Raw genomic sequence first — 23,137 nt, forward strand, 5'->3', positions numbered from 1 at the left:
TTTTAATAATTTATACATTCTTGAATTTTGTTAAAATTATATTTTTATTATTTGTCTTTATAGTAAGGGAAAAATATATTTATTTTTCTATACATTTTTATTTAAAAATTACCATTATTCAGATCTTTTCTTATAAAAAATATTGGTGGGTCGATAATAACTTTAGGAAAATACTTATTGAGTTAAAAGAATTTAATACATTTAGTGGGTACACCTCGTACTGGTGTATATTTCTAATGTATACACTGCCCGTACTAGACACTCATTCAATGTTAGTAATTTAATAATTACTCGTTTTAAAATTTTTATCAACCCATTAATCATTTTCGCAATAAAAACGTAAGAACTAGCTATTTTGAAATGTTGGAAAAACTTAAAACGATAAAAATAAATTTTTTATTATTAAAAAAAATGTATGATTTTGACATAGCCTATGAGTAGATAAATCATTACAAAACAACAAAATGTTAATTGAATCAAAAGTTATAAGAGTTGTTAATTTATCTATTCATCTGTTATTAAAAAATAAAAAGCGTACAAAAATGACTCCAATGCTTAAAATTAAGTAGCATCATGAAACAAGTTTGTAAAAAAAAATATTTCACTGTGTTTATGATTTAATATAATGTATGGTTTTTAGTCTATCTGTCAATGATATTTAAAATTTGACCTACTAATAGTATTGAGTAAAATATTATTAGGTACTTCTGTCTCATTGATAGTACATTTGTATTTTAATTTAGATTTTTGTTTTATTTATAATATGTCATTTTGATTTTCAGTGCTGTCGTAACACAGGAAAGAGTAAATGTGTGAAAGGTAAATGTGTAACTGTGTGTACGAAGATGAATATGAGGAGGTGGTGCCTGCTGTCTAGGTATTCACGTGCGTGTTGTCGTACAGCAGTCACCGTGCTCGGCTGACACTCCGGGTTAGCTGTGGGTGTCGAAAGGCTGTTGTTATAGGAAGGGAGAATAAGAGTAACACCTAGGTATGAGGTGCAGACGAAGTGCAAGACACAAGTACTTTAGTTATTAGGAGAGGATGATGAAGTACGAGGTGCAGACGAAGTGCAAGACACAAGTACTTCAAAGAGAGAACGGGGTAGCCGAGTATAAGGTGCAGACGAAGTGCAAGACACAAATACTGGGCGTACCAGATAAGGAGTATAACAAAGTACGAGGTGCAGACGAAGTGCAAGACACAAGTACTTTAGTTATTAGGAGAGGATAATGAAGTACGAGGTGCAGACGAAGTGCAAGACACAAGTACTTCAGAGAGAGAACGGGGTAGCCGAGTATAAGGTGCAGACGAAGTGCAAGACACAAATACTAGGCGTACCAGGTGAGGAAAGATAACAGAGTACGAGGTGCAGACGAAGTGCAAGACACAAGTACTCTGAAATGTCGAGGAAAAGAGTATATAGGTTAGAAAAGGAATAAACAAAGACTTTACTTTAAACAGTAAGCCGGACAGCGACAACCGAGTACTGAGACTGATGAATGACACAAGGCACTGGAGTCGACTGACCACGATGGTCAGGTCTATTGGGTTTTTATAATAATTACACCTATTGCCGATTTGGCAATAAATATTATTTGTTAATTCACCAGTCTCAGGCAGCGGATGTGCTGTCTGTATTTTATTAAAATAATTCTCACGATTATGAAAACGTGACACCATCACAGTGCATTCATCTTACAATTATTATATCTGTATGAAATTATGCAAAGCATGCGAACCAACATTTCTTATCCATAATATATGTAAATAATAAAGTTGAGATCATTTTTTAGGAACTCAAAAATACAATTTGTAGTTATCTTACCTCGTGCACTATAAGATAGAAAAACACAAGTTCCCTTATATAGGGTGTTCAGTAAGAAAACTGGTTTCTTTTGTTCTCATTGTTTATAAAAAGTAATATGTTTCCTTACTTACTAAACACTCTCTATAATAAAAGCTTTATTAAACAAATTGATATATTTTCATATTTTTGCTTAAATTTGTATTATTTTGCTAGTAAATTAGCTTAGATTTAATTAATATGTATTATTATATTATCACGTGTCAAATAATCGAATGTTATTTATGCGACGCATATGACAAGAAAAAAATCAATCAAAAGCTTTTTAATGTTTTTAATATGTTTTTATAATTAAACTACATTAAATTCAAAAATAATCAAGCCAACAAATGATTTATGATGTTTTATCAAAATCGTTATAAGAAATGTGCGTGCGCTTATGTTATGAATAATTAAGTACAACAAAATTTATCATAATTATGTTAATTGATAAACAAATCCTTTTGGTTTCTACTTTCAAAATAAAACTATGTGTTCAAAAAGATCATGAGATTTACAATATTGAAGTAAAATTTAAATTAAATTTGTTTATAAGATTTAGTTATTAGTGAAAGTATAATTTTAGGTACTTATATTATTACATAAAAATAACGGTTTTGTTATAAGTTTTGAGTAGTGTGTTTAATAAAAATGTTGAGATTGCTTTAACGATATTTATATAGTTTATAACATTTTTATAATATTTCATTAGTATGCAGCAATTATTTAACAAATCTAGAACAATTTAATTTAAAATAATACTTTTAGCCTAAAAAAGTCATTAAATTGATATGCGCAACGAATAAGGCAGTAACTTACTTTTCAGGAAATCAAAAATAAAATTTACTCTTTGCACGCTATATTTTTATCAATTGTCTAAATAGTTTAATTTCGATTCAATCCCAACTAAAATAATTGTAATGCTATTTGACTAATAACACTTTAAATGATTAGTCTAGTTGGTATTATGCTAATCTTAATAATGTTTGTATTCAACCAATATGAAAATGAACCAACATGTATTTATTATTAATTAGTCTTTTTTTAATTTTATATTGGTGTACTAATCTATTTAGTATACTAAAACATGTCGTTTTTGTGCAACTCTCAGTATGAAATTAAAAAAACTGTATTTTAAATGCTGGTATGCTAAAAAATATTTATTAGTGTACTAAAATTTCAGATGAACTCTGTGGGTATCTAACATACCGATCATGATTTTAGTATACTCTAATTACTATTCTAATTAATTTTGTATGAAAACGTATAATTTTTGGTGTATTTATAACGTTTGTAAATCAATTTATTAATGGATAAATCGAACATGTTAATGTGTATTATATTCAAATTATAAATTATCCAAAAAAAGGTCAAGACAGCGACCATACAACAACGAGCTCAAATAACAACGGAATATCTGTTTATTGGTATGTCACATAACTAATTATAACATGTAAATTAACATATAGGGTGTTTAGTAAGTAAGGAAACGGGTTGCTTTTGTTCTCATTGTTTATAACAATTGATATGTTTTCTTACGTATTGAACACCTCTATATATGTTCTATTTACATTAATATAATGATATTTACATAGTAGAAAGGGCATTTGTACAAAAATTTAGACCAACAAAAGATGTTGTAGCGAGTTTAATTAACGAACTACGTCCATAGAGGCTAGAAGTATTTTTTTAGTGTGCTAAAACATTCGTCAATGATTAGTCCAAGCTCAAAAATAGACCTCCAGAATTCAAAGTGAGGTAATATATTGTGACATAGTTTTCAACACAACATTGTTTTTGTTTAACGTTTAAATATATATTACATAACGCAATTCAAACGTTGTGTATAATTAGTACGTTTGACGTTGACACAGTCGCACCGCGACCCTCGCCGCCTTTGACGGTCTACTACGTGGTAGTTTCCCAGTGTGAGGTTGGCCGCCGTACAAAGTCCAGCAAAGGCCGCACAATCGGACGCCGCAAACGCACGTTGAAGTCATCTCAAAGTCCGTTCACGTACGTCACCATCGAGAACACCGCCGTCTGATTTGTGAACGTTACTCGCGCGATTCTTTAAACAGTTTTACACAATCGTTGGTTTCGTCCAGTTTTCCGGTATGACAAGCGCCTCTAATGGGACAACACCATTTATGTCGCTTACATTATTTAAATGAACCGAACCAATGAAAAAGAGGTAAAAGCGGTCGTGTCGCACAGACGGCATAACGCGTTTGAACACATCAAAAAGCGATAAGCGACTCACCCCAGACAACACAAAAACACAAAAAAGTACTGTATTATTTCAGCGCGGTAATGAGCCGAAAGAAATGCATTCGAATAAAAAGTTATCAGATGTAAAAAACGTCACGTCGCTGTTGAAATTATTTAGCGATCGTATGAGTGGTAGACAAAGGTCATTTTAAAAATATGGCCCTTTTGAATGGTACACAGACAACTTACACAAATCGAAAGACAATGACGGTAATTTGACCAGGTGAGCATTACACCCAAGTAACCTAAATTTCATCACATCACACATGCCCGACAATCACTACAAGGCGCCGGACTTATTGTCACGCCCCTGACGGTGGGACCCCTTGTCGACGACAATTTAACAGGCGCACTCACAACACAACCGTTCCCACGCACCGCCACTCTTGATAATATTACGCCATCACCGAAACAAAAGACGCGTTCTGAACCGACCGTTTACAGGGGAGGGGAGTACTAGAGCGTTAGTATAACGACCAATTTCTTGTTTTAATTAGCTACTGACTACTGCTGGGTTAGCTATTGACCTAGACAGCTCTGGAAAGTAGTCTGTATAGATTTAGAACGTCTAAGGGTAAAACAAACAGATGGACCCAATAGGCTCAGGGACAACAAAAACAATTTTTGATGCGCTAGGAATACGTTCTGGGAAGGGAACGGAAACGGTCCGGTGACCGGTCAGTACAACATATAGTCGCCATCAATGACAGCGATTAGCGCGCGAACAACCTCAAAAATCACCAACACGCATCCGACCGGGCACATCACAACAAAATACACCGCCGGGGACGTTATTTATTGTAAAGTGTATCACCTGTCAAACGCAGGCAAAAAGTTTTACGCCAAAGTGGTGGGGGACCATGTCAACATCGTCGACAACAACAACTGCGGCAGGGGGACAGCCAGCAACAACGGTGGATGATACGATAGACTTAGATGACCCTAACCTAGGGGAGGAAATCCACTCCTTCCTCACGTGCCCCCAAAAAACTTCTGTGAAGGAGTAATTTACCCCATACACACTTAAGATCATCGACCGCGAAATGCGGACGACTACACCAATGATTATGTTTTCAGCAATTAAAATTAATGACTTGCTATTATATGATTAAAATGAAAATGTATAAATTAGTTAAATTAAAATTATTTAGCTGAATAAAATCAATTTTAAAATTAGATTTATTTATATTTTTAGGAAATATATTTTAATAATTTTATTTTAATTTATATTAAAAATGGTCGAACATAATGAAATTTGATTATAACTTATTTGTGTTTTATTTTACAATCGAACAATTTCGTCATTCTTTTAAAATGGTTTTGTAAAGAAAATTTAATAGTTGAACAAAATTAAATATTTACTTACCATTGTCTTATTTCTCTTTCCGAAACTGAGCAGCAAAACAAAAAATAACACATATTATTAAACAATATTAAAATGCGTGCATCATAACAAGTTTATATAAGGCGTTTTATAGACACGGATAAAAAAATTATTATATTTTATTGAAATAATTCATATTATCGATAGAAATCGTCCGGATTACAAATAATTATTATAATCGTTTGAACTTTTTTATTGATTAGTGTTTTTAATCATTTCTTTAGCTAGTGTCTTGGATTATTTATAAAATGTCTTTATAAAAATCTGTATTATATATAGGGAGATATTTTTATCATAACCCACTCAATTACTTATAGAATAAAAATAATTTAAACGTTTTTTTTTTTTTGGGTGACCTTTAGTTACCTAAGATGTACTTTCAATAAATAATACTATTTTATAATTGAGATATTAAAACGTTATTCTATTGAAATTATCAGAATCGCCCTTAGTACCTACTTAATAAATGGAATAATATTTGGTCTAGTCGATTTTTCTGCTAATGTCATAAAATTATTGAATATTATTCATATTTATATGAACAATAAAATTTCAATATCAGGAGGATAAAAAAATATAAATTTTTTTTTATTTATATGACATAAGCTTCAGATAAATACCGTTTAAGTGATATTATAAAGAACGTTAGTTTTCCATATTTGAAAAAACCTTTCAGAACATTTTTTTTCTTTGATGTAACTTATATAAAATGGTTTTATTCTGAAAGAGTTTCATAACAAAAATCAAACAAATACATAATAATTAATTAATTAATGTTTGATTTTAACGAAATTTTATTCGTAATGAAAGAGGCAACAATATTACTAAGATGACTCATTAATTCAAAACGTAAATTCAGATTTTTTGTAATAAAATTAAATAGAAATAATCAAACAACTTATATGCAACCAATATTTTTATTTACGAATCATAATTATGTCTTCGCAAAATATCGATTAATAAAAGTGTAAAATCAAGACAACAGATAAGCCATTGGTTCTTATTATATTTTATACTAAGTTTTAAAAAAGCAAAATATAAAACAATTTAAGATACCATTTATATAAAAAAAAAAACTTGAAATATATACATCCAGGACGGATGTATCAAATAGCAAACTTAGACTATAGAAACATAAAAAATCTTATTTGCTTCTTAAAAATAGTGAAATCGTTAAACAAGTTTTAAAAAACCTTTACTTAACCTTTTGTAAACGTGTTGCAAATAACTATGAATATATCATTCTATAAAAAACAAAATCAAATATACTCATTATGTCGTTTACGCAATCTAAAAATAATTTTGCAGCATCATAACAAACAAATAAAACAACTTAACGTATGTATTTTATGACCTTTAGCAAATTTTTTTTTCAGACCATTTTTATAAAATATCATATAGCATTAAAATAATTTTTTGCTTAATAAATATTTTTCAGTTTAATCGTGGAAAACTTCAAGGATAACTGCTAAAAATATTTCTAGTCCGGTCAATTCTTGACATACACTTTGCTTGAAATGATATTACACAACATAAGTGCTCAACTTGATTAGGCGTTTAGTTAAGTTTAATACATTTACCACATAAATTATGAGTTCATAATTTAAATTATGTTTTGGGGGACTATTGACAGTGTGGATCGATAAACATGGTCTCGGGAGACGTATTATCTTGGCTTTTGTTTTAATATAATTGTCATAACGCTCATTGTAGAGTTTATATGTGTTGTAAGTTCTACCACAATGTATTGCTAACTCAAAGGGTAGTGTTATACTTGACAACTGTGAAGTCTAAAAACGATAAATCAGTAAACTTCCTTCGAGTGAAGCTAATCAGTTTGCCAAGCGTATTAATCTTTTTTCGGACTTGCATAGTAAATAGAAACTTTTGTGTAAATGTTCATACGTGTAGCATTACGAGAGTGGTCGTGACAACAACCGAATTGACAAGAAAAAGTTACCGTTTTTTTTTTTGAAGACATGAAATAAAATAAACTATCAAGACATTACAAGTTAAACAAATTATTCAAAGTCTAATGTTTTTTTTTACTATAAACTGTTTAGTATTAAGTTCCATTAAAATTAACTAAAAGTAAAACATAACTATTTGTCAATAAAAGTTTTTTTATTTTGTAGAAATTTATTACAAATAAGAAATTTAACATAACAATATAATATAACATCGTAGTATTTTTATCTTATCTTTTTTATTTTATGTATGAACATTTTTAGTATACCATTAAAACAAAAACTTATTTTAAAATATGCGGACGCCATTATTCTTATTAAATTGCATTACCATTACATTTTGACCTTTTCCGTTGGATTTACAATTTTATATTCAAACAAAATTCTTGTTTTTTGTAAAAAAAAAGAAACTAATGGTTGTCATGATGACAAAAAAAAATCTCTTATTAAATGTTATAAAATTTTTAAATAAATTATTCAAATCTAATGAAGGTTTCTTACTGTATGGACAGAAACGTCGATGCAGACTATAAAGTGCTGAATATCAACTTTAAAAAACTCAAATGGATTCAAGTTTCCGTTGAAAAAAAATGGAATTTATATTGGGCCAGCTCACAAAGTGTACGAACATTATTTCGCCGCAACAGTCATGTTCGGTTGAATGAAAATCAAATTGTTAACCATTTCCCAAACCACTACGAACTCAGTCGGAAAGACCTCCTCGTAAGGAACATTAAACGTTATAGAAGAATTTTACAGCGTTCTGGTAACCCCATTGCTGCCATAAACCCAAACACCAAACGTTACATGTATTTAGACTTCATACCCGCCACTTTCGTATTGCCTGAAGAGTACAATATTTTCAAACAAGAGTTTCTTGGTACCGGACCTAGTATGTGGATCGTTAAGCCGGTGGGAAGATCACGAGGAGTGGGTATATTTTTGATTAACAAACTGACCAAATTAAAAAAGTGGGCTCAAGAGAGTAAAGAACCGTATAATCCAAATACTCCCAGAGAACATTACGTCATATCGAGGTATATTGAACGACCACTCCTTATTGGAGGTCGCAAATGTGACTTGCGAATGTACGTGCTGGTCACATCGTTTAAGCCACTTAAAGCTTACATGTACAAGTCTGGCTTTTGTCGGTTCTGTACGGTTCAGTATAAAACTAATTTAGATGACATAGACAATGTATTTGTGCACCTAACCAATGTATCTGTACAAAAAAATGGTCGAGAATACAACTCTTTAACCGGCAGTAAAATGACAATACACAATTTTCGCCTCCTGTTAGAGGGCACAAAAGGTAAACAGGTCAGACATTTTTTTTTTTTTAATTTTTCAAGAAACAACAGTAAATTTTGAAAAAAAAATATTTATGTTATAACAAGGCTACTCTCCATTCTTATATTAAAGGATGCTTAGCTTATTTATAAAAAATAATAGCCGTTAGCTCATCAATAAATATATTTATTAATACTAGTATATTTATATGAATTTATAGACTATAAGTTATGTTAAAATAAAAAGTGGTTGGATTTTGGTGTTAAAAATGATAAATAATCTATAACTTTAATAAAGCAATATCCCATTATGAAATGTTTTTTTTAACACGATTAAAATAGAAAATTGACTATAATTTAACTTTATCATGTGTTCAAATCAATAATGAGATAAATTATTGACTTTTATACAAATTATAAAAAAATTAACTTTAAATGATACATTCCATTATCTCCTCTTCTTCTTCTTTTTCCTCGCCTTAATCCCAACTACTTATGGTCGTCCACCCTTATCCTAATCTTCCACTTGACACGATCTCCCACATCATCTACGCTCACATCAGCCGTCCTCATATCGCATTCAATAATATTCTACTATCTCTTGCATTGTATCAATCATTTGTATTTTATTTTAAGTAATATTCAATCATTAATATTTTAATAAAAAGTGCACAATTTATTTATTTTTAAATAACAGCCCAATAATTTTGATATTGATTTTTCAAATACTTGGACTGTTTATGTATTTATAATTATTTATATAAGAAAATGTTTAAGTTAATCGTATTTTTATCATTTGACAACAGTATTTGCGCATGCACACTTTTTTCGTTTTAATAATGAAACAGAACCTGTAATATTTTATTTATGTTAATAAAATATATTTTATACGTGTACAATTTAATATCAACATTTTGAAGCTTTTTACGACGTTCCTTGAGCTAAAAATGACAATGCTGTGAAATGTTACCAGTTGTCAGCTAAAGTTTCTTAAAAGATAAAATATTTTCAATGAGATGGATTTTTAGATTGTATTAAAACAATTGATTTTTCTCAATTTATACATAAATATTCTTCGTGACATTTTGAGTTTATTTATGACATTTGATAGTTTGTTTTTTTGATCAATGATAATATGATTTTACCTATTATAATATAACTATTTTGTATTATTTTTAAACTTGCAATCAAATATTCTTAGATTAAATTAAATTTACATTTAATGTTAATTTAAAATTTTTCCAACTTTGCTAATTTTAATACAACTTTAACCGCAAGAGTTCATTAATTTGCATATTTTCTAGAATAATTTGACACTAACTGATTAATGATTTCCATATTCCTATTAAAAATAGACTGCCTTTTACCCACGTCTTGTTTTCATGTCACCACTTCGGTTGTAACATTATTAAATCGACCTCGTAAATATATGACATTCTAATTTTATCAAATGTAAAATTTATCCCAGTGTGATTTTAAAGAACAAAATTTAACTATGTCACACATAAAACAAATTTAAACATATTTCACGCGATAGAAAATTATATAATCGTCTGTTTAAAGTTTTTTTATTGAATTATAGTAAAATTCTACTTCAATAAATGTTAAATATTACTAAAATATTTTTAAAAAATGTTATTAATAAACTATTTACATAAAAGTGTACATGGTTTGTATAAAAAATAACAAAATATAGAGTACAGATTTATTAATTCAATTTTTTTAAAGTTAATAAGTGTAATAAGGGTTAGTTATGATCATTGTTGGGGAGAGTGGGGCCAGTTGATGTTTAGTTCAAGATGATATTCTTGAATTAAAAAATTTATTGTAATAATTGTGAACTTTTTTCGAATTATTTTTAAATATACAATGACAAATTTATCAAAATGAATTTAAATAAACACATATGACTTTTTTGAATGCACGTATACTTTTTTTGCAAGAACGACATAATATTGTTTATTTTACGGCATAAGGTTTAAACTTGAGCGTGAATGTATAAATGATACTTTTTTTATTGCAATAACTAAAGAAAACCATCACGAATAAAAAGTACTTGTGATTTTAAGTGTTATTCATACTAGACGAGTATTAGCAAGTACTATCTTTGAATAAAACTGAAATGGGATAGTTTTTTATTTGTATATGAAATTTCTATTTATAAAATAATTTGCATACCCATAATTAGTCGAACTATTTCAAAAAAATTAACCTATTAACTATCCAGGAATACACTTTAGAGATCTTATGGTCTCTTTTAAATATTTAACACATTCTAAGTTTATAATTCTGCCTACTATGAAGTTATTATGGTGAATATTCTTACTATGAGATTGAATTAAATCTAAAGATTGTCAACTTGACTCTCCCTGTCCAGTAACTGACATATTGATCATAATTTCTATATTTCTAAATATTTTTCAAATCTATAGTTTATTAAATTGAGTTGTAATTAAATCTACCTTAATATACATTTTCAGTGTTTTGAAGTAATGAATTTACATTTTTATTGAGCTTTTTTCTCTTTTTATTTTATAAAAATAAAAATTAATCACTGAATTCAAATAATGTTCAAACTATAGGTATAATATTCTATGAGATACCTACTGTGACAATAAAATAAAATCCAAAATAGATTACTGAAAATGTATTTAAATTTAATATTATAAAAGTTTTGGGTTACTTTATAATTTGATTATTAAATTTGATTGGCCTAATTTAGAATGTGGAATCTTTAAGTAAAACAATTTTTACATAAATGACAATTAAATAACACACAATAGTTTTTGTTTATATACTAGAATAAGAAAAACCTATTTAAATAAAATAAGTAATATAATAATAAAAATAAATATTAAATTTATTAACAATAGATTTTTATTGTATAATTGTACGTGTAAATTTTTATTTGTAACTCAAGATAAATTTCCACAAAAATTAAAATATTACTTACGTTAATTACAATTAATGTAATATCAGCTAAAACATACACATAGAAATTTTAATTATTGGGAATAAATGAGTATTCATTTATAAAATGTTATGTTTTTGTCGCTGTTTAATATAATATATCGTATTATAAGTCTTCCATATTATTGGAGACCTGTAAAATACAATACTGTAATTAAACATTTTGACAGGCGACTGATATGATGTTTGACAAGATTGTGTGGTTAATTGTGCACACATTAAAATCAGTAAGCAATGTAATGGTTAATGATCGACATTGCTTCGAATGTTACGGCTTTGACATAATCATTGATGATCAACTAAAACCGTGGCTGGTCGAGGTTAATGCTTCGCCGTCATTATCTGCAACCTCAATGAACGATCGAATAATCAAACAAAAACTGGTGAACGATATATTGTCTATTGTATTGCCACCATCTGGTATACCGGACATAAAATGGAATAAAAATCCATCGAAAACAGTCTATGGGGACTTTGAACTTTTAATAAATGAAGAAGATTTGATATAACAGAATATGGTAAAAATTCAAAAGTTAAATCAAATAAAATAAAATTTAGTGTTATTTTGAACCAAAAAATTAAATAGTGTACGTACTGATTAAATGTGTTGAATTTTTTATCATTTCGGGATGGATTTTTTTTTCTTAGAAAAACCAACTAAATTAAATAGAGGAAAACAAATGACAAATAATAAACTAAACGAGAACTATTTCTACGGGTGTAATAGAGGTTGAGGCTGTGAAAAACTCCTAGCCCGCCATTCTTATAAACTTTTCTGTGGAATTATATATAAAATTGATACTCTAGATATCGATTTATATTACCATAGCTATGAACGACTAATAAAATGATTTAAAAGAAAAGTTTGTTCTGTCATTTTATTTCAAGCAGTAATACATTTGATGGAGACTACCGGAAAAAATAATAAATTGATTCAACTTTCTATTGTCAAAATGTATTACACAAAAATCTTTTCATGTTCAACATTGATACTAAAATCTGTTAGGACAACAGCAAACGTTAAATAAATTTCATCGTCAATGAAACAAAGTTTAACTACATAATACAACTAATGTTGTGATTAGATTTTTTTATAACTAAATCGGTAAAATGACTATTTTTATGATGATTTCTCACGGTGAGGTATTATTATAGATCAAATCCTTTAAGAGTTAGTTTAGTTAAAATGCAAATAAATTATTTATCACCACTGTGCCGCGACCCCCCTGTGCTGGGTTTTTTTATATTCTGTTTGAANTCACTGTCAGATATCATTATACTTAATCCATCTATACCACGTCACCACTGTGCCGCGACCCCCCTGTGCTGGGTTTTTTTATATTCTGTTTGAAAAAAAAAAACGAATTGTTATTAAATCTTAAAAGAACTTATAAATCTGATAACTTTATTCAATGAATCAGTATTATAAATTTGAAAGGTTTCCATTTTAAAAAGACTTAACGTTAAAGGTAAATTTTTTTATAGTGTTCTAAGATATTAGAGCTTAATCTATTCTTAAACAGTTAATAATTTTTTTATTTTACTCTTTGACTCCGATTGGAATGTATCATAAATATAAACACAAAGCAAACTTTTCACTGCGTTAGATTAGTTTGATCACATTATCAATATAAATGCCTATTATAAAAATAATTTATTATTTTACTAATATTTTCCAAAATATCCAATATTTACTAAAGAAATGATGTTGATAATAACACACAATCATAAAACAATTGAATAACATTTGAGTGCGAAAAATTGATTTTAGGATCATTATTATTATTATTTTTTTAAAAATCTTACTTAAAAAGAAAATTTGAAATAATCTTATACTAATTTTTTACGATTCATGATTAAATAATTTTACTCACAGTATGTGTCTTCTATTAATTTTTCAATTGTGTCTTGCTTTAGTTTTGAATTTCTCTTGCCCATACTCACTAATAAGTGCTTAAATTATGGTAAACCTTTTGACATCAGCAATCTGTTGAAATATCTATTAAATCCTAAAAATTAAAATATAAATAGTAATAATTGTTGCACAAAGTGATTGATTAACTATAATTAGTGCAATATCTTTAAAAGTATAAAACATATGGTCATAAAATGATTTGTATAATTCCTTTGTTAAATAATTATCATATATAATACAAAAATTATCAGAATATCTGCATTTATACTAAAAAGTTCAAATAAATTAATATCAAATTTTCAGTGATTATTAGAGCAAAAATAAATGAGGGTCACACTTGCCACAATAAAGGAGTAAGTGCGATTCTACAAATTAAACAAAATTATTGAATATATTTTAATTATTAAATATTCTACATGATGGTATCATTTATTTGTCACGTATAAAAAATAAATTAGATAATTAATTTAAAAATGTTTATAATCTAATGATAACAACTACGTCACGCGGTATTTAATAACTCTATATTTAACAGAGCTACAAAATAGAAATTGGATTTCTTCAATTAATTCGTTTATATTAATAGATAATTATACTACAAATAAACTATTGATAAAAAAAAAAAAAAAAAAATTCAATAAATAGCAAAAGGAATACGTTCCTTTTTTACACATTGAATGTAAACATGAAGGAGTAAAATTTTTTAGTGAACTTCCCACACCATTTTACCTGAACTAAAAAAATATCAGTTCGATAATAACATTTTAACACTTATTATCAAAGTTGTTGTTGACAAATCATTTTTTTGTTCATTTAACGTATATGATTTCATTTAAAAAATTAAAATTTTTTCTCCTTTAAATTGGAAAGAGGAGATAGAACCATTTTTTTTTAAATTTATAAAACATAGGATAATATTTACTTTTGTAGATAAAAAGATCATATGTTCAATATTTTTAAAGGTATTGCGTGAGTCATAGAAACAAACCATTCTATGTGTAGTATAATTAAATTTTATTTCTCTTTATTTTCTTTATTATTCAAATAATTTTTTTTGAATATATTTTTTATGGTACCATTAGAATCCTAAACATTTTTCAAAAATGAAAATATCGACAGTTATTCAGTAGAATTAAAGGGATTTTACAGAAAATATGTGACGCCCTATAATACATTGTTGGATTTGTTTGAGTTTTTTGAACTGCTTCTTAGTTTTGCTCTATAACAGCTAATAAATAGTTTATATTATACATTAATACTTGTTTGGATGATTAAACGTTTACTGTGACTTAAGTATATAGAAGTACATACAGGTTCAAAGTGCCGAGATACTCTTAGTGAATTATTTTGAAGCAATTGGATGTAATTCAAGTACAAGTCAGTAATATATTAACTTAACTTTACCTCAAAGGTGCTTTGAAAACGAACGTATTCTAGTTATCCCAATACACTTGTGATTTCAAAAAGGGTACATCAATATTCGTTTTTTCAAAGGGGGTCGTTAGTATAAAATTTAAAATAACACTGAATTATAGATATTTTTCTCATACACACAATTTATACTTATTAACATTAAAAAATTTATTATATTTTTAACATATTCATATTGTCTACCTTGTATCGCAAAAACTATTGATCTTTTATAAAAATAATAAGAAAATTTTTTTATAGATAATTTTCTTATTTAATTTTTTGTTTGACAATTTTAAATTCATATCTAGTGACATATAAAAAAAATATTGTTTTTTGATATTTGAATTAGTTTGGAACTTTGAACTCGAACAACCTTTAAGTGTCTAAGATATCTAAAGTCGTCTTTCGGATTTCAAAACCTCCCGAAATGTTTTTTAAAGTTGAAAAATTTAATTTACAGAACTTTTTAATACAAATCCAAATTCTACAGTAGTGTTGACGTTTACTATATGTGATTTACATACAAACACACACTATACGAATTTCACAAGTTATTTTATTGTGAACGAGAAACGACTATAACTTATTGAACAACTTTATTGAGTTAATGATATTGAAAAATATATAATACTTTTATCGTGTAGGATTGTACGAGTCTTTTAGTATATTATCTGGGTAATCGTAACGCCTGTTAGATTTAAAAATAAAGTCTGTAATTACTATCGATTAAAACAATGAGCTCGTACCTACCTAGTTTTTTTGTTTTAATAAAAATGTTCCTTGCAATTTTTCTGTGCACTTTGCTGCGAACGCATTTCCATTCTATGAAAACAAGACTTGGTTTCGTTTGCGTCAAGTTGGGAGACTAAAGGGATTCAGTCCTTTCAGTTTACAATTTAGACCTCCAAAAATTTGGTAAAATTATATACATTGTTTTATAAAAATTATTTTTTGGAGGGAAGAAAATTAATTTTAGCCTAACCTCAAAAAGTGGACTACTCTATGTCTGTGCTTGCTTTAAAACTACGCCATTAAATAAACGTCTATGGTTTTTTAGAGATTATTAAGAATGCAAAAAAGATTTACACTAAAATTCCGCCTTATAATCTGAAATTTTAATTTTCCTGAGACATACATATTTTGTTTATTATCACATCATTATATCATATTATAGTAAAATTACAGTTATAAATTTGAGAATACGCTCAAAAGACAAGAACATTTTTTTTAAATTGTTTTTATTATATTTTACATTATTTTAAAATGATCCTGAATTAATCAACAAGTAAAATATTGGTCACTTGCAAATTTATATATTTTGCTTTAGATAATTCGATCAAATGAAGTTAAAGACATAATCTACTTCGAATAAATGTTATCCAATTATCCAATTTTTTATTTTTGAGTTTATAACGTCTAATGTTTAGATTATATTTAGAAGTAACCAAATTCATATTTGACGACCAGATTGAGCCTAATTTACGGTAATTATACGGAATTTTTTTTTTTGGATTGATAATTCATCGATTGTATTTACACTTAAGTATTTTTTTGAAGGGTTATTATTAATAGTCTTTAGACAACANAAATTCCGCCTTATAATCTGAAATTTTAATTTTCCTGAGACATACATATTTTGTTTATTATCACATCATTATATCATATTATTTTAAATTANTGAAGGGTTATTATTAATAGTCTTTAGACAACAAATAAAACATTAAGAAACCTTTAAAATGCAAAAAATAGCAAGAAGTCATAAAATTAAATATATTGAAAAGCCATATTATCTTTTTTTGACTCAAATGTATTGAGAATTCTAATATTTCTCTTTTCTTGCAATTATCGACCAAATAAAAGATTTCCATAATTAATTTTCAATTAATATTTAGTACTTTAAATAATTTTTAAGTTTCATTAAATACTCCGAAAGAAATTATTTAAAAATATTTATTTTTTTTAAAATTTTTTAATAATTTATAGTAAAATATTCTTGTTACTAAAAAAACTTTCTCGAGAATATTCTTTCATATATCACTATACATAACGGTTATATTTAACTTTGCCGCTATTTCTAAGACATTGCTATCATTGTAAACAGACCTACGAGTCATAATTTAATGTAAAATCATCAAAAGCAAACCAGTATAATAGCCAAAAGGCTCATTTTTAATATATCATATTTACGATTAGCATCAATAATGCATAAATAATAATTAAATACAAAAATTCCAAAATAAAATATATTACTAATGGTCTTTACTATAAAATGTTCTTTACAGGCATATATAATATTGATTATATTCTATAGTTAGCGTCTGTAAGGGGGCAAAATAAGACAGTTGCTCTCCTTGACTTATTGTATGGTCAATTTTCATAATCGTTAAATATTTTCATTAAATTATATTAGGATTATTTAAGGATAAAATACATTATTTTTATAGATTAATGACATTTAGTTTGACCAAGTACGCTGTTACCTAAGCTTTCCTTTTTTTTTTTTAATTTAATTTTAATATGTTGAATGCATATGATAGTTTGAGAGTACTTTCTTATCAATAATTCACTTATTTTATCCTAATACTAAAAATATAAATAACATTTTTGATAATTACCTAATATAGTTATATTTTGTTTTTATTTATTCAAGTGTTAATTCAAGTATATTTGAAAATGGTTTGGTTTTTTATTAATTCATTTCTTTATAGAGGTACTAAATTGTATAGATAATACAAAAAACTACTAAATAGTTTATCTAAAGTAACAAAAAAACTTTTATGGTAAATTGTTGATTAGAATAATTATAATTAGAATGTATAATTATTAAAATCGGGGCAGGTTTTATTATCAAATAAACGATAAAGTATTTAAATTTTCCACTTTTTTTTTTTACATTTATGAAAAGGAAAATTATTTTTTTTGATGCAGAATTGTTCCCCGATAACACTCCATGGGAGGAGGCTTTTCTCCCAATTATTTTATTAACCTTCCTCAAAAAATATATATACAGGGTGATTAAAATCTGGTAAGACACTCATTTTCTCAGAAAATATTGAGAATTTTAAATTTTATTATAGAGAAAAAATATCAAGTTCAAAAAACTCTATAATAATATACAGGGTGATTTTTTTATCATAACCCACTCAATTACTTGCAGAATAATAATAATTTAAACATTTTTTTTTTTTTATTATCTTTAGTTACACATTATTCTTGAATTATTAACTGTGTAATACTTTTTAAGATCATCCCTTATGCCTGGCAAGGGTGTCAACTTTGTTTTTTTAAATGGTAACACATATTTTGAATTTAATAAAATGTTTGAGTTTTCAATTCAATAACAAATGTCATTTGAATTTTTAATATAACTTTATTAGCTTATTAGATATAAACATTTAAAGTTTCAAATTTTTGAGTTAATATACATGTATAATACACATGGGATTGTAAATACAGGTAGCTAATTGGTTTTTTATGACATTGCTGTCTCAGTCACGGATTGTTTATTATCAATTATGATTATCAATAGATATACTTTCTGTATTGTCAGTTAGTGTATTTATAAACTCATAACAATGTGCCTTACTACAATTGATAATAACAATGCTGTGTACCTGCTAATATCGATGTTATAAAAAACCAATTAGCTACCTGTATTTGTAATCCCTTGTGTATTATACCTATATATTAACTCAAAAATTTGAAACTTTAAATGTTTATATCTAATAAACAAATTAAGTTTCATTAAAAATTCAAATGCCATTTACTATTGAATTAAAAACTCAAACATTTTATTAAATTAAAAATATGTGTTACCATTTAAAAAAACAAAGTTGACACCCTTACCAGGCATAAGGGATGAACTTAAAAAGTATTACATAGTTAATAATTCAAGAATAATGTGTAACTAAAGATAATAATAAAAAAAAATTTTTTAATTATTATTATTCTGTAAGTAATTGAGTGGGTTATGATAAAAAAATCACCCTGTATAGTTAAACCATTATTTTTTTCGTCATTTCAAGGATAAAAACCCTTATTCATAATTTTATTAAATGGGATCCCTTATTTTTAACTTTATAATGTGATAGAAAAAAAAATTACAAACAATTTTGTTCTTATAATTTTTTTTATCCGATTAACCGTTCGTCCGTTACAGCTTATTAATGTTTAGTGATTTTAGGCCAAATTTCTATTGTCATTTTACTGTATTAAATACAGAAGTCATTATTTGTATTTGCTGTTGCATAAACCAAATTTTATTGATCAAGTTATGACAGGTAAATTAGCTATAAAAATTTACTACGCACCAAAGGAGTGATAGCAATAATAGATTCAAACCGGGTTTTCGGTGTATTATTAATAGCTAAGTCTATGGTTTCGTAAGACTAAAGAATCTAAAAAAATACCGGTTGTACTGCCACCGATATTATGAAACGTAATAAATGACAATATTTTTTCTGGAAGTCAAAATCTTTAAACAATTATAAAACGTAAACGGTTGTTCGGATAAAAAAAATTATTAGAACAAAATTGTTTGTAATTTTTTTTTTCTATCATATTATGAAATCAAAATTAGTGGTTCCTATTTAAAAAAATTATAAATAAACATTTTTATCCCTGAAGGGATAAAAAAAAAATCTATTTAACTTCATATTATTGTAGAGTTTTATAAACTTAATAATTTTTCTCTTTACAAAAATTTTAAAAGTGTCTTACCAGATTTCGATCATCCTGTATACGGAATTTTCAGTAGGTAAGAAAATGGATTTCTATTGTTCTCATTGTTTGTAACAACTGACCTATTTCTTTACGTACAGATTACCCTATATATTCTTATGTAGAAACATATTTTAAAGTAAGGTAAAGTATTAAAATATATCATTTCCCCAAAATTTTCTTAATCTATTTCCCCTCACGAATAGTAATATTAGGTATAGTATATTTTCAAATAATACATCTATCAGCTACTATGTCTTATCATGTGAGTCGTTAAGATATCAGAAAGAATTTTAGAGCTTTAGAGAAAAGTAATATTGTTTTAAATAAACAAGAGTGATATTATATTTTAGCGAAAAGTTATGAAATATTAGTAAAAAATGTTGGAAACGATCGTTTTGATTTTAAAAATAGTATATTTACTTTGTGTAATACATATTAAAATACTTAGGAGTAAGTTAGTATTAAATTTATATTCAATATTTCGATAAATGTTTTGTGTAAAATAATTAATACAAAAAAAATTGTTTAACCTTTTTTAGTAAAATAAATCTGATCCGATGTTGAAAATGAAATATTCTTAGAGTATGTGTTTTTAAAGCAATTTGTCATGATAGGTTTTTTTTTGTTAAATTAGATGAACTTTAAATGAGTTTACGGATCACTGTGATCCCGTATATGACAACATATATCTTTTTTCATTTTTTTGGTTACTAGTTCGTCAACTGATAGGGCTAAGCCCTTTTTTGCTTTCTTATTTTTATTCTCTGCGACTTTGGCTAGGATTCTGAAAAAAACGCAGTTTGTTTGGCGAGAGCTCAATAAATCCCCTTCAACTGTGGATCTGTTGAGCATACAGCGAAACCAAATATTTTATGAACCCTTGTATTCTACAATTAATTGAATTAATCTAATAGACATTATAAATAAATAATTATTAAACAATCTAATATTAAATCGTTGATATTAATAACAGTTCAACATCAGACAATTTGATAATCTATACAAGTAAAATGATTTATATATGCAAAAATTAATTATTTGTTATTACCTTTATGAAAGAATGAGAAAATATTTTCACAGACGCACAAATGTTATTTTTTTTTTAACGGAATTAAAAATATGACGTTGTAAAAAGTAGTGTTTAATCAATTTTTAAAAAAATGGTATCAATTCACGTGGATAGCAAGTAAACTAAGCGTGGTATATGTAACAAAACGATACGAGACGAGGGTTATTTTAACGATGCCAGAATCGACTGCCACCCGCCAAAACTGAATAGTACTACAGAGCCCCATGTTTTGATGACGTCGGCGCAAGATAAACTCTTCAGGAGCTAGGCGCATGTGATAACTTTTCAAATTTTAATTATTCATAGATGTACCTCTTTTTAATTTTAATCAGATTTTTATAACCTAAAATGATATCATATTTAGTAAAGAATACCATCTACTAAGAACAATTTAATTAAAAACATCTCATTTTCCCATTAATGGGAAATTGTAGCTGTTAGATTTTAATTTTATTTGTTTTTGTTTAGTTATAAACAATATGATTCTTTCATAATAAAAAATATTATAATATGTATCATTAATTATTTTAATATAATTATAATATTGAGAATTTCAATATTAATTTCTCTTTGTTATATGTTTTTCTCAATTTATCATTTATGAAGTATTTTTCATAACCATCTCTTGTGTCTTATTAGGGTACCAACTTTTTAAATTTTTCTGTTACTAGACGTTTGTCAACCGCGCTCTTTCTCCGACTTAGGAATAAAAAAGATAAAAACTATATACATTGCGATTTATTCAGTACATATATTAAGTACATTACACTATATTTTTTTGTTAAATAATGATTGTTAATAAAAATATATAGATTAAAATTTAATTAACTTTTATAAACTATTGTAAATAACAAGTTTGTAAAAAAAATTATATACGAGGGTAGATTTTAAGGTTAATTTTCGAAAGTTAAATAGGAATTTATTATTTTTTTATACAACTTAATGAAGAATAGTTTAAATAAATTTTGAGTGGTCGATAACTAGTTTTGTATTATTAATTTTTGAGATATTAGCATTTAAAGATATATAAAAGGAGAGGAGAGAGTATTAGTTAGTGACACTCTATTTTTACCATAACGCACAGATAAGAATTCTTGTACATTTCACACCCTGTTCACTTATATACAAAATTAGAACAACTCAAAAAGTAATAATACAACATTTTATTTAGACAATTTTCCATATAATAGTAAAACAATAATAATAGGTTCGTATTTAACTTTCGAAAGTTAACCCTAAAATTTAACCTTAGAAATAATTTTTCTTACAATAAACTTTACATTAGTTGATAAAAATTAATTAAATTTTATTATATACATTTTTATTAAAAAAACATTATTTATCGAAAAAATAGGGGGTAGTATCCTTAATAAATCACTTTGTATATAATATATGCGAGGGAAATACTTAATCAATTACCTTGTACATATTATCATTTTTAGCTTCGATGCGAAGCTGAGAAGGTATTAGTTTTACTATGATTTGTTTTTTTTATGTCTGTTACCACTTTTTCTCAGCTCTCACCGAACGGATTTCTTTCAACGATACGTCAAAAGATCACAAATCGTATCTAGTCGAAGACATTACCCTTCAAAATTGAAAAATTTCCCTCGTTCCCCGTAAATGGGGGAAATATGCAAAAAAATTACAAATTAAAAAATCGCTAATTTTCGAAATTTTTAAAAAAATTTTTACTAAAAACTATGCCACGTCACCACTGTGCCGCGACCCCCCTGTGCTGGATTTTTTTTAAATATATAACTACTCAAAAATTCACTAAAAATCAGTTGAAGTATGAATAGAATAATGAAATGTTATGTTTAATTTAATATTTTACTCATATATAAGTAAAATATTAAATTGAAAAAAAGTATTTTTTATTAATAAAAAAAAACCACACTGAAAGTAATCATAAATTAAATAAAAAATTTCACATTCATGAGTATTTTTTTTTTACGATAATATTCGTATCAATCTATTTAAATAGAATATATTTTTCAAAATTTGATCTCTGCGTATGTTTAAATAAATTTGTTAAGAGACATTTGTCCATTTTTGTACAAAAATTACTACAATTATAATAGAAAAATAAATTACTCTTTAACCATAAAATATCTTATAAATTATTGTTTTTACTAATAACCTTTTATAAATAATATTCATGTTTGTATGTGTGTTGCTTAGCACTTATTTATAAATGCAAAGCAACACCCTTGGAAATAAATTATCATCTTAATTTGACCTATATTGAATTGCCCGAATATTTTATATATTTTTTTAATGTTCAAGAT

General features: G+C 26.6%; 2 protein-coding genes and 1 long non-coding RNA gene across 10 annotated transcripts in view; 2 read left to right on the forward strand and 1 right to left on the reverse strand.

Moving 5' to 3' along the window:
* LOC126903646 (polyglutamylase complex subunit TTLL1-like) overlaps positions 1-12,314 on the forward strand; it is a 43,600-nt gene extending 31,286 nt beyond the window's left edge. Inside the window, exons 1-2 of one of the 6 annotated variants that reach the window (XR_007703548.1) lie at positions 3,431-4,340; positions 11,898-12,008. Coding sequence is in view for 3 of the 6 variants with exons in the window: in XM_050681991.1 (XP_050537948.1) it covers positions 7,955-8,788; positions 11,898-12,236 (1,173 nt within the window). In the remaining 3 variants the exon portion in view is untranslated. Of the gene's footprint in view, positions 1-3,430; positions 4,341-6,939; positions 7,567-7,898; positions 8,789-11,897 lie in introns of those variants that run through there. The other 5 variants (XR_007703547.1, XM_050681991.1, XM_050681992.1 and 2 more) reach the window with 5 other exon arrangements.
* Positions 1-21,037, reverse strand: part of LOC126903653 (frequenin-1) — a 73,617-nt gene extending 52,580 nt beyond the window's left edge. Inside the window, exons 1-4 of one of the 3 annotated variants that reach the window (XM_050682005.1) lie at positions 20,826-21,037; positions 15,806-15,957; positions 13,602-13,736; positions 5,484-5,508 (exon numbers count right to left, since the gene is read on the reverse strand). In XM_050682005.1, coding sequence (XP_050537962.1) covers positions 5,484-5,508; positions 13,602-13,665 — 89 coding nt within the window. In that variant the 5' untranslated portion in view covers positions 13,666-13,736; positions 15,806-15,957; positions 20,826-21,037. Of the gene's footprint in view, positions 1-5,483; positions 5,509-13,601; positions 13,737-15,805; positions 15,958-20,307; positions 20,327-20,825 lie in introns of those variants that run through there. The other 2 variants (XM_050682006.1, XM_050682004.1) reach the window with 2 other exon arrangements.
* Positions 824-1,681, forward strand: LOC126903661 (uncharacterized). The gene is made up of 3 exons (XR_007703559.1): positions 824-998; positions 1,060-1,119; positions 1,184-1,681. It is a non-coding gene; the product is annotated as an uncharacterized LOC126903661 (long non-coding RNA).
* Positions 21,038-23,137: the final 2,100 nt, after the last annotated feature.

Source organism: Daktulosphaira vitifoliae, unplaced genomic scaffold (genome assembly GCF_025091365.1).
Source record: "Daktulosphaira vitifoliae isolate Bord-2020 unplaced genomic scaffold, ASM2509136v1 Scaffold_4, whole genome shotgun sequence".
Lineage (NCBI taxonomy): Eukaryota > Metazoa > Arthropoda > Insecta > Hemiptera > Phylloxeridae > Daktulosphaira > Daktulosphaira vitifoliae.